The 12,579-nt window shown below is 30.9% G+C and overlaps 1 protein-coding gene across 3 annotated transcripts; it reads right to left on the reverse strand.

The window, feature by feature from the left end:
• Positions 1–218: 218 nt before the first annotated feature.
• On the reverse strand, positions 219–9,184 carry LOC111055800. 3 transcript variants are annotated; one of them, XM_039436322.1, is made up of 4 exons: positions 8,752–9,184; positions 6,704–6,865; positions 1,691–1,807; positions 219–658 (listed from the first exon to the last, which is right to left on the reverse strand). In XM_039436322.1, the coding sequence occupies exons 2-4, from the start codon at positions 6,761–6,763 to the stop codon at positions 278–280; spliced, it is 558 nt and encodes a 185-aa protein (XP_039292256.1). In that variant the 5' UTR covers positions 6,764–6,865; positions 8,752–9,184; the 3' UTR covers positions 219–277. The 3 variants fall into 3 exon arrangements, with proteins under 3 accessions (XP_039292256.1, XP_022198785.2, XP_022198786.2); XM_022343093.2 differs by lacking the exon at positions 8,752–9,184 and adding an exon at positions 7,567–7,772; XM_022343094.2 differs by lacking the exon at positions 8,752–9,184 and adding an exon at positions 7,235–7,431.
• Between the last annotated feature and the right edge of the window lie 3,395 nt (positions 9,185–12,579).

Consider the following 12,579-nt stretch of genomic DNA (forward strand, 5'->3'; position numbering starts at 1 on the left):
ATTCTCGTTTAATAATGATTTTTTATTCATTTCCATCTTAATACAGTTCTCTTAATTTGAACTTATGAACTGTGACAATCTTCATCTCTATCTTAAAAATTCAATTTTTATCTTGAAAGCTTAATCTTCAGCTTTAAAGGGTAATGCGGTATTAGGCTTGAAATAAAGTGTTTTTCATTCTAAATCAAGAAGTGCTATTGGAAGATTAAAAACAGTGTCAAAAGAGAGCGTAGGACTTTAATTCAAATTTTAACTGACAATACTGAATCTAGAGAAATTATAATTCTCCCTTGTCATTGTTCCATGGAGATAATAAATCGACAAGAACGATTTCCTTGATCCAACTTGAATCATTCTCGAACTTATGGTTTGTTGATAATATTTCATCGCCTTGAGAAGTGGGATTTGAGACTTCAATGTGATCTAGAGATTTTTCATTATTATCAACCAATGGAATATCATAGAAGCTTACTTCTTTGTAAGTTTGAGTATACCTAGACACCCTCATATGTCCAGCTCTTGTGTGGATGAAGCGGTTTAGTTTGGATCTGCTTTGACGATTCGTTGCATGCGACGGCTCCATTCCCAATTCAGATTTTATCCATGTCAAAATTATTTCGAAAAAATGGAGAAGAAAGGCTACAGCAGATGTAATAGACTGCAAAATGGGAAAGTTTAATATTTCTTGTAATCAAACAAGCTGAATATTTTGTGTGAAAGTATGGATTAATAATAGTTATTGGAAAGAGAAATATATAGGTAACTTATATTATTGAAGAAGGTGTTTATTATTGATATAGCACATTTATTCATTTTCAACATTGACCAGAATGGGTTTGTTGGATGAATCTAGTTAGCTTTGTATTTTTTGTTTCAAGTGATCATCTCATTGAATTGTAAAAAAATTTTTGATTTATATATTTTTGATAAAGTTGTTTTTCTTTTAATTGTCTGTCTCTATACGAGTTTGAGCCTGTGTCTTGAACATATTTTACAATTTCCATTCCTCATTAAAATAATCCAATAACAAATAATCATAGGTGAAAGATAACTGCCACAATATTTATATATTCGTTTTTTTATTACAACAGCTAACAAACTGGAATAATCCATTATTTTTTATTCAAAAATCAGATGAAATTTTTGTTAATTCTATTCATAAGAAATTAGAGACAGTTTATTGTACCTCAGCCTGGTGTCCTCTTCTGATGAGTAAACAAAAATTGAATATATGAATATGACAATAAACAGAAAATAAAAACTCTTTTGCATTATGGAATGAATTTATTTATTGTATTTTACTGACTTGTTGACCAAACAATTAGATGCAGATAATCTTTGTTAGCTGAAATTCCACTAAAAAAATCTCTATTCAGATATTATTTTAGTGCATTCTCTTTCACAAGTGATTCACTCTAAGTATTTACTTTTCTGAGCTCTTAAAATATATTTTCCCCGTATAATATATTCCTCCTACATTCCATAATACAAATTATTATCAATGACAAAGACTCACTCTAAATTCACAAAAACATTTATCTTATACTGATCTTTACTGAATTTCAATATCTTGTTAATTATTCAATGGCTGAATACAATGTTGAAGTATTATTACTATGATGAAGTATTATTAAAGTAAACTATACTAGAGAATCAAGAGTTTTTACAGGCAAAAACAACTGCAATTTACCTCTGTTATGATTCTATACCAAGCTGGAGTATCATAATCTTCTGGAGTCAGAATATTCATCAAAGAGTTCAGAGAAATTGCATAGAGCACCATCAAAAATACATTGTAAAATCCATCCTAGAAATTGATAATAATCAAACACTTTCATTTTTCCACAGTTATTATGAGACCTTACTTCTTTTTCCAAACACTTATTTGAAAATTCATTCATAGTGAGTTACCTTTCGATAGTAAAAAGAGTAGCCTAACAATAAAATATAAGCAATTCAATGCAGAAACTTCTAGATCTGACATTATACAATTGGCAATAAAATTGAATCTAACAAGTAGTGATATAAAGACCCACAGTTTTTGATTATGTAATTTTTGGATGACTCATTTATGATAAAATAATGTTATTTGTTTTGAGCAAATGCTCATACAACTCATATTGAGTTTGAATTCAATCAACATTTTTCTTCACATATCCCTATTATAAGAGTACGAGTATTCAAATACAATTTGAAAATATTTAATAACATGTTACTATATGAGAATATTATATTCAACAATAATAACAGCTTCCCCCAACAATAACAGTGATCATAACAGTTCCTAGTAATTGATCTATACATTTTATGTGAAAAATTACTGATTGGGTACGGTACCGTACTCAAAAATATCATATTCAACAAGCATAACAGAAACAGTAATTTCAACAGCTATTTTACAATTTGATCTACCTAATATACATTTTTATATATATAATAATATGCTAGATAAGTTCGTGTCTATGCCAAGTGAGAAGATTTCAATTTAACAATCATTACCTTTAACATTTCAGAGTTAACTTCAACGTCTGAAAGTGAACAGTGAACATGAAATAATTTTCTAATTACCACCGATGATAATAATCTGCACTACCTACTTAACAAATTACATAATATTTGTATATCCTATTATATGAAGCGAGCAATCTCTGTATATATATGGTTATGTGGTTATCTGGATATCTGGTTATGTGGTTATATGGTTATATGGGTACGGTATATATATTTATGTTCAACGGATCTCGAAAACGGTTCTAACGATTTTCACGAAATTTGGAACAAAGTAGGTTTATGATATGAAGATTCGATTGCACTAGGTCTTAACCCTTGGATAACTTGCTGAAGGACATTACAAGGATAAATACGTCCTTGGTAAAACAGCTGGAAATTTCGTCTTCTGTAGATAGGTACCGTACGGTAATGGAAGAGAGTGAACGAGTGCATGTGTGAGGGATCATCCTGCTGATCTCACGATCGTTACCTTCTTCTCGAGAAGAAAAATTCAGCAAGAGAAACTTATTTTCGTTTATTTCTCTTTTTTAAAAAAAAACATGTTCACTTCAGAAATTTCAAAATAGTAACTAGATGCTGTTAGTGATACTTATTATATTAAAAAATATTGTAGAAAACATAGTATATCATTCTAAATCGAATCCATAGTAGTCTATATCTATTTGTAATTGATGATGATGTGTTTTTGTTTTTTGAAGTGTGAATAAATTGTTATTTTGATGAGTGATAGGTCTTAACCTAGATTTTGATTTGGACTGTAGTATATATAAACTTGAAAAGGGACAGTTTTGGGCATAAGACTGTTGTGCCTCCTCATATAACTGTAAAAATAATTGTACGACTGAGAAAATGAATAAATAAATATAAAATATAAATTCAATTTTTCATTACAAATTTTCTATGCATTTACACTCCAGAGCAAAGCTCGGTCCCCCGATATTCACAATAATATTATTCAAGAAGTGTTCATCACATTAATATACCTTGGCTACAGAGTTGGTGAAAATTATGGAAACAGCTTTTAATACCTACTGTATTCCTCCTACAAAGATTAATTTGACATAAGGTAGGTATCGTGTATCTTTAGAAATCCTATTTGAATGAAGAAAGCGACTTTTCTGTCGTCTCAAAATTTTTGAAGGCCATCTTTAATCTGTATTGAATCCAACTTTATTTTTTTTAAATTGAAAGGTGATCATTGACCGAACGTAGTGAGGTCTTTGTTTCAACTAGATTTGCTTTTGTTTGTCTGTATGTAACGCGATTACGGCCAAACGCGTTGATAGAATTCGATGAGATTTGGCAGGAATATTCCTTTTTCAACTGCGCGGCGATGTATACACAAGGTTTTTTGAAATTTTGCATTTTTAGGATAATATGAAAAGAAAAGGAATTCCTCCATACTCTGATATCACTATATATCATCTACTTTGAAGATAGGATCAATCAGACTATAGAATTATTCATAATCAATCAGCTGACAAGTGGATTATTCATTGCATGCATTACACAGATGTCTGGCCGTGACTATAAGGTACCGGTAGGGTTTCAATATTTTTATGATGCGTGCCCATCAGTATCAATATTTATTCTCACATTTGGAAAACAAGTTTAATAGGTGATTAAAATAACAAATGATTAAATGAACTAAATAATTCTGAAAGAAATTATAATATTCTTGATTGAAAAAAACAATTTTCAATACGGTAGTTGAGAACTATTTTCATCAGATGATAAGATTATCACGGAACTGGATAAATTATCATATGGGTTAAAAATTCAAACGTAAACTGAGTTTATTATAACAGCATATTAAGTGATTTTTTGATCTTGGAGAGAACAAATAACAGTTTTTAAGAGTAAATTATGATTCAACTAGAACAGGTGACATCAGATAATTATTGTGGATGAGAAAACTGCGAGGTCTACTGTTCCCAGAACTACTAGTATGATACATGATTTCGATACAGAATTTCAAGAGAAAATGAATGGCAAAGACCGTACATCAATATCTCAGACCATTTTAAGGGTACCGTAATCACATTATTATTTAAAGATACTAATAAAAACATGCACAATTGAAAAATTAAGAAGTATAAATTAAAAATCTGGAAGACCAAACGTTTCTGTTCAAAGAATTAAATTTATAAGTAAATGCTACTAGTGTTTACTAACACTTTAAAACCTCGCGCAGAAATAAACCGCAGCTTCCTCTTATACTGTCCATCACAGTAAATCCTGTCTGTATGTCGTGTCGGCGAGATATCGGTGTGAAAACGGCTAATGACTGTTGGGGTTGGTGTATCAAAAAAGCTAACATCAAAAGCTAATCTCCTTCAAGACATGCTGGCAACAGGACAGCCCAAGTTCGAAGCAGAGAAAGTTCGAGAGATTGCACGCAATCGCAATAGTTCATTTATTTATTTATTTATTCACAATGGGGACAACGGGTTTCCCCAAATATGTCTCCTTAACAATAACAATTGTACAGATACAAATGAAAAACGAAAATAATGATACAAATAATACGAACTTATGCAATAATAAATAATACAAACAACAAAAATACCACCTAATTCAAAAATGAAAAATACAATAAAGATTTCAAATATTTATGAAAAAAGTAAAAATAAAAAAAATTGAGAATTCAAAATTTCAAAACTTATAGAAATTAAAGATTATAATAACAAATAATAAACAAAAATTTTATCAATAGAATAAATAACATCTATAACTGAACGGCGTCTCAAACCATATTATGCACATCCACACTGATACACCAACTATCAATTTATTTGATCAGAACATGCTTACACAAAGATTTAATTATCATACAATGCTTTCCGGAATTTAGCGCGAGAAAGCCAGAAGATATCTAGGAGCCCAGACAAGCTGTTATATTAAGTTCTTTGCATCCTATTTAATAGTGCATAAAAATTGCATTCAATGAGGCATGCAATTTATAGTCTACACAGTTGCTGTTTTTTTACCTAGTTACATTGAGATAATTATAGAATTGCATGCGTCATGGCATGCGATTTATAATTCACTCGACAGCTGATTTATGATGAATAATTCTATAGTCTGATTTTTACGGTAATATTGGCGTATGAAGGAGGCTCGTTTTTCCTTTTATATTATCCTTGAAATGCAAAATTTCCAAAAACCTTGTATATATACCTCGACGCGCAATTTAAAAAGGAGCATTCCTGTCAAATTTCATGAGAATCTATTACCGCGTTTCGCCGTAAATGCGCAACATATAAACATAATAAACAATTGAGCATTAAAACATTAAGAGAAATGCCAAACCGTCGACTTGAATCTTAGACCTCACTTCGCTCGGTCAACAATTATTTATTTGAATCTTTGTGAATAACATCAAAACGTTATTATGAGATAATGATGTACGGTTTTCGCCATTCATTTTCTCTTAAAATTCTGTATCGAAATCATGTTTCATAATTATGACCACCTTTCCGTTCAAAATAATACATTTATATTTATTAGAGCGGATCTAAGATTGCGGGCAAAAAATTGAGACGACATAAGAGCCGTTTTCTTATTTGAATAGGATTACTAACGAAGCTACTGTCAAATCATCCTTGTGAAAGAAATATTAAGCTGTTTTCATAATTTCCACCAACTCTGTACCTTGCAATGATTTATTGTCATAAGATATAGGCCTACATACGAGCAGTTGATTTTCTGCTCCCTCATTAATACCATGAGTAATTTCAGATCATACTATAGGCTATATTTGTTCATTTGCTACTAAATATTGAAAACTGAATAGAATGTGTCACAATACTAAAATAACAGCTAAACACAAATTCACAATAATAAGACTTCATATTTCGAACATGAGAAAATGTTCAAATGTTTTATTCCTGTTTGATTATTTTACAGGAGAATTTAACTGAGATATAGGCCTATGACATTGAATCCATCTATCATAACAGGCAATCCATCAGGATTTCTATTGTACGGTACCTAAATCTATTTTTCATGAATTACTGACGATATTGTTGGATAATATCAAGTTTAAAATTGGATTGATTTGTAGGACTGTCTGTAAGGAATGAATTTTTCCTATCATAAACATGAAATCCCTTCGATGTTTGTTTTATGAGATAATTGTATTCACCTCATCAAATCTCAAAACATGAATTCTCAAAGTCTAATATCTCACCATTCTGTCTTTTTGCTCGCCAAAAGCAATAGATATGACCTGTACAAGCGAAATTATCATATCAGATATGAAACAACCAGGAGTGATTGTAAAGTCAATAAATGTTCTGCCAGTACCATTCTCAAGAAGTGAATGATAGAAAATTCCAATCCCCGCATTTATCTGCAAAGAATCAATAAGGTTACAGCTGGATAGTCTAAAATGAGTTTATCAAAAATGACATTTTATCACATCTTAGTTATATAACAATACCGTACATTTTTTAGCAATAATTCAAGCTTTGAATTCGAAACACAAAAAATGGATTCCCAACACAGTAATTTCAATTTACCGTATCAAACTCTTGGATAATAATACAAATTGAATCTCCAAATATAAATACTATTTCAATTTATATGTGCATAGTTCATAATTTCTTGTTTTCAAAATATTTTCTGTTCAGTGATTTTACTTAAAACAGAAACAAATTCTTTGTTTTGTACTCAACTAGCAGCTAATAATAGTGAATGTTAATTTTTGCTTTATATGTACCTGCGAATTATTGATGTATGTAATGTATATGAAAAAAATTATCTCCAGAACTTAAAAGGTAGACTGAGTGAAAAAGGTCGCAAAAATCAGTTTTTTTCTATTCCACCATGTCAACAAGGACATCCCAATTCTTTTGCACTTGAATTTATTCGAAAAGTATTTAACTTGAGACATGCCAAATGGGATTTCTCATGAGACTATTTGAAGTATAATTATAAATCAAACGCTTCTGTGATAGAGACCTACCGTAGCCTCTCTGACTCTTGGTTGAGTCGAATCAAATAAAACGATTTTTCTAAAAAAAATATTTATTTTATTCAAAATAAACTCACAATATACAGCACTTTGAAAAATGTTCTTGTGCACAACAGATTTCTTAAATTCACAGAATTTCTTTTCTTGTTTAATCTCCATTTCTCAAAATCTGCACTTGGATTGTGATTGATCATAATATTTAAAAGTATCGATTTTGTAAATTTTCAGAAACATTATTCAAATGCATAACCTTATTAAACCTAATAATTTAACCAAGCTAAATAGTTCTATAAACATCTGGAGAGAACATCAGTGATTGAGGAAACAGTTTGGCTTGATTGAATTGAAAAAACTCAGTGTAAAAATGTCAACCTATTTACAAGGCTTCAATAAAATTTTCTCCTTTTGCTGCTCCAAATCAAATTAATCTGCTAAAAACTAAATAAAAATATCATCTAGTAGAGTAGGTACGGTACCCTCTTATATGTTATTAGTGTGCATAACATATAAGAGTTATTTTTAAATGCCATGGCTCTTATGATTCTCACGAGTTGAACATTTTATATTGCTCTTTCATATTTCATGAAACAATATTAGATTGTTTAAAGCATAAGTGGAACAAATTATATACCAATTGTAACAAGGAAACAATCAGATCAGGCTCAAGGCAGGTAAAATGCATACCTCTACAAATTTAGAAACCTCAGTCTGTACATGGTGGATCGATTATGAGAGATGACCAATACAAATATCTTGGGGTATTTTTTGACCATCACTTCAGTTGGGTTTCCATTATGCAATGTGTCAAGCAGAGGCTTAGAAGGATGTTGTATGGACCCTCTCAGCTCAGCCAGTTACTAGACATTAGATTGTGTAGGAGGATCTACCATAGGCTATAGCATAATAGTTTGGGGAGGTGTTTCATCCGCTGCTTGCCTGGAGACACTAGCTGTTATACTCAACGCACAATAATAAAAGCTAACCTGAAAAAATAATCCATGTACCCCAGGTAGCGTTGCTGCTATTCTCGGACTCGTCCTGCTCGTGTATTTCTGTACTCATTCAAGACAATTCTCACATATATAAAGGAAACACAAAATAAACAGTATTTTCTAATACACAAAACAATTACCAAACAAGACTCAGCAACAACCAAAGACCTTAAAGATTCATCAAATATCTCTCCAAGGTCTTTGGGAACAACCATGGATATTCAACACCAAGATCAATGCATGGAATAGAACTAAAATCACCATACTTACTGTTTCAAACTATTTATAGGAATTTGCCGAATGACATCAGGGAGGCTGAGTGTTGCAGCAATGTGGTGTATGAAAGTAGGTTGGTCGAGTGGCTCTTTCGCATGGGCTGGATTGGAACTGAGGAACTGCGACATTCACCTTACATTTAACATATCAACTTAGTTCAATCAAAATAAAACTTATTTGATGGAATTAGGTTCCCTTGCTCTCCACTACCTAATGATAATCATTAAACAGAGTGTGGGTGAAAAGTCCGAGAACGGCTTAATATCTCATACACAAAGGTAATTTCATGGTGGGTGTGATTGGGGATCCTACTAAACTGGAAATACTACTTTACTATGACTTCAAAAATTTGGTCCGCCATCTCGGATCCGACATATTGAATGCAACTTTGTTTTGTTAAATAGAAAGGTGGTCTTGTGATACATGATTTCAATACGGAATTTCAAGAAAAAATGAATGGCGAAACCGCCTATCGATATCTTAAACCTGTATCATGTATCGCAAGACCACCTTCCTATTTAAAAAAATAAAGTTGCATTCAAAATGGCGGATCCAATATGGCGAACCAGATTGTTGAAATTGGATTGAATTGATTCGCTGCCTTTATTAAAAACCTAGGAGGGCGAAGTTAGGGCGCAGCCGGCCCTCTCTTACACTTAACCCTTGAAATCATAGCAAAAGTAGTATTTTCAATATGAGTAGGATCCCCAATCACACCGACCTTCAAATCACATTTTTCTATGAGATACTTTGAATTGTATTGATTAATAAGTTGAACATCTTCGAAACGGTTTAAGAATTTGATATGCGGTTTTTGCCATTCATTTTTTCTTGAAATTCCGTATCGAAATCATGTATCGCATGATCACCTTCCCATTTAAAAAAACAAAGTTGCATTCAATATGGCTGATCCAAGATGGCGGACCAGATTTTTGAAGTCATAGTGAAGTAGTATTTTCAATTTGAGTTGGATCCCCAATATCACCCACCATGAAATTACCTTTGTGTATGAGATATAAAGCCATTCTCAGACTTATCACCCACTCTGTATGATGAATATCATTTTCTATTTATATTTATGTGTTGTATTAAGGATTTAATTAATGTAATTTTACATATCTTTGTGATGCAATGTGGAAAAATAAATCGATTTGATTTGAACTGTGTAGGTACTGTACCAGTGGCGGCTCCAGGAGGCCATGGGGTGAGGGGAACCCCCTCCTCCCTATTGAGATCACAGAAAATTTCAAACTCAACTTCACCAAAATGAATTCATGCTCTTAAAACACTATTCATTATTAAATATCAGAAAATCAATTTTATAAAATATCCTCTGTAAAACCAGAACTCATAATTAATTAATTTAATTGATTAATCATTGATTAATTGATGTGTGATATGAATATAAATCCTATATATTAATTAATTAATCATTAATTAATGTATTAATTATTTGATGTCATTAATTAATTGAATAATTTATGTGTGATATGAATATAAATTCAATGTATTAATTAATTAATTATTTGATGTCATTAATTGATTGATCATTGATTAATGTATTAGTTATTTGATATCATTAATTAATTGATTAATTGATGTGTGATGCAAATTCAATGAGTCAATATACAAATAAAATAAATGTGAATATTAATGGAATTTACTGAGAACAGTATGAATAGTGTATACAATAATATAAATTCAATGTATTAATTAATTAATGTATTAATAATTGCCGTGCTACCAATTTCTCCTGAATAGGTTTGGATAGCATTTCACACCTATTAACCTACAGGAAGTTATCGGCTCCAAAGTGGTAGATTCTTGATAAACTATGAATGGATCTATCGCCTATGAATGAGAAATCCAGTTTTCAGAGCAAACCAACTTATAATCTTCAGAAGAATTTTGGCAATATACAACATAAATCCACAATACAATACCTTACACACTTAAACATCCTAGCATCATTACAAGCTAAAATACTTATCCAGTTTATATAGTTGAAAACAATGGCTATAGGCTTGTAGACACACAAAACAATTTTATACAAAATTAGAACACTATAAAACTGTTCAAAACTCAATTTAAAACATTATAAATTTCAATTAAACAGAAAAATATTCAGAGAGCACAAAACATTTTCCATAGCCAGCCACCATTTTTAAAGAAGAAAAAACAAGTCAGAGCAAAAACCACACCTCAAAATCAATGTCAACGTTATGGACACGTCATTGATATTAAATTCCAAAAAATTATAAATTACAAGTTTAGAATTTACATTTTACATTTGTTCTCAATAAAACTTTATTTCGAAACTGTTATTTTAAATTTATATATCATCTATATTTAAATAATCTATTAATTCTGTTTCTCTGTTTCGGTGATACCATGGAATGCAACACAATTATTTACGATAAATTCTCAGTTAAAAAGTTGTCCGCATATTGATTACTCTGATATTTACTATCAAGTTTTATAGATCACGAATTGAAGATTCGATTTTAATTGAGAAAAAATGTAATATTACAAATACCCCCCTCTTGACATAAAAAATTTTACTGTTTGAGAATTTAAAGAAAAAAAATTACATTGAAACAAATGGAAATTATTGAAATTAAATTTGAGAACAGTAACAATTTTTTCTATAAAAACATTACATGTCAACTATAATTGAAAATTATTATGAAAATTCATCAATAGCATTTGTTATACGTTTCCGAACAATATTTCAAAGTATAGAATATCAAAATTACTTTTGATTCAGCTTCATAATTTAAGGAAAATATCTCAACGGAAAGTTTAATATATATATAAAAAATAGTTTTTGAAATTGCACATAAATTTAATAGATAGAAAAATTCAATTTTTTATTGCATAAAAAAAAATTTAGTATGTTGAATAAAAAAAATTTTTTTTTTAATGAATTGATGAATTGTTACATTTAATTTTCACATAAAATTTCAATAAATCAATAAAATGTTCATTTCTTTCACTATTGATGCTGTTGATTTTATTGATGCAAATTTTGGAAAACAGTCCGTTAAGGCACTCAGTATGAATTTCAGTTAAGTGTGACTCCAGTGTGATGACATCAGTGTTGGGCTGATCCGAATACTCGTAGTGTTGGGCTGATACTTGTAGCCGACTGATGCATACCAAACTCGATACAGGTGACATCTCAGTTAGCATTGCCTCATGCTTGTGGTAGACGGCTGCATACCAAACTCGATACAGGTGACATCTCAGTTAGCATTGCCTCATGTTTGTAGTAGACGGCTGCATACCAAACTTGATACAGAGTCACATAAATTTTGTATCATATAATTTATACAATGTACATTTCAGGCTTGAAATGGCAATGTAATTCATTTTTTTTTTGGAAAAGAGATAGATGCTGCATACAGGATTAACTTAGGTGAGGATTAATTAAGGTAAGGTTTGGTTTTTTTTTATCTTTTCAGCTTTCAAGGTTTAGAGTTCTGCATACAGGAATAATTTAGGAGAGGATTTTTTTAAATCAATTTCTTTCATGATACTGTGACTGTTATTCTGAATTCAAAGTTGTGAACGTGAACATGGATGGCAATTACCTCCAGGTAATGTGGTAGTGTTGAAGTTTGAGTTAGGTACATGGTCAGCAATAGGCGTTGGCATTGTCATTAGCATATGCATTGGTGTCGGCATTGGCATTGGCATTGTCATCAACATTGGCATCAACATTGGCGTAGGCATTGGCATCAGCGCAGGCATCGGCGTAGACATCAATGTAGATATTGGCATTGGCATCGGCACAGGCATCGGCATAGACATCAACGTAGA

The sequence above is a fragment of the Nilaparvata lugens genome, chromosome 1 (assembly GCF_014356525.2).
Source record: "Nilaparvata lugens isolate BPH chromosome 1, ASM1435652v1, whole genome shotgun sequence".
Classification (NCBI taxonomy): domain Eukaryota; kingdom Metazoa; phylum Arthropoda; class Insecta; order Hemiptera; family Delphacidae; genus Nilaparvata; species Nilaparvata lugens.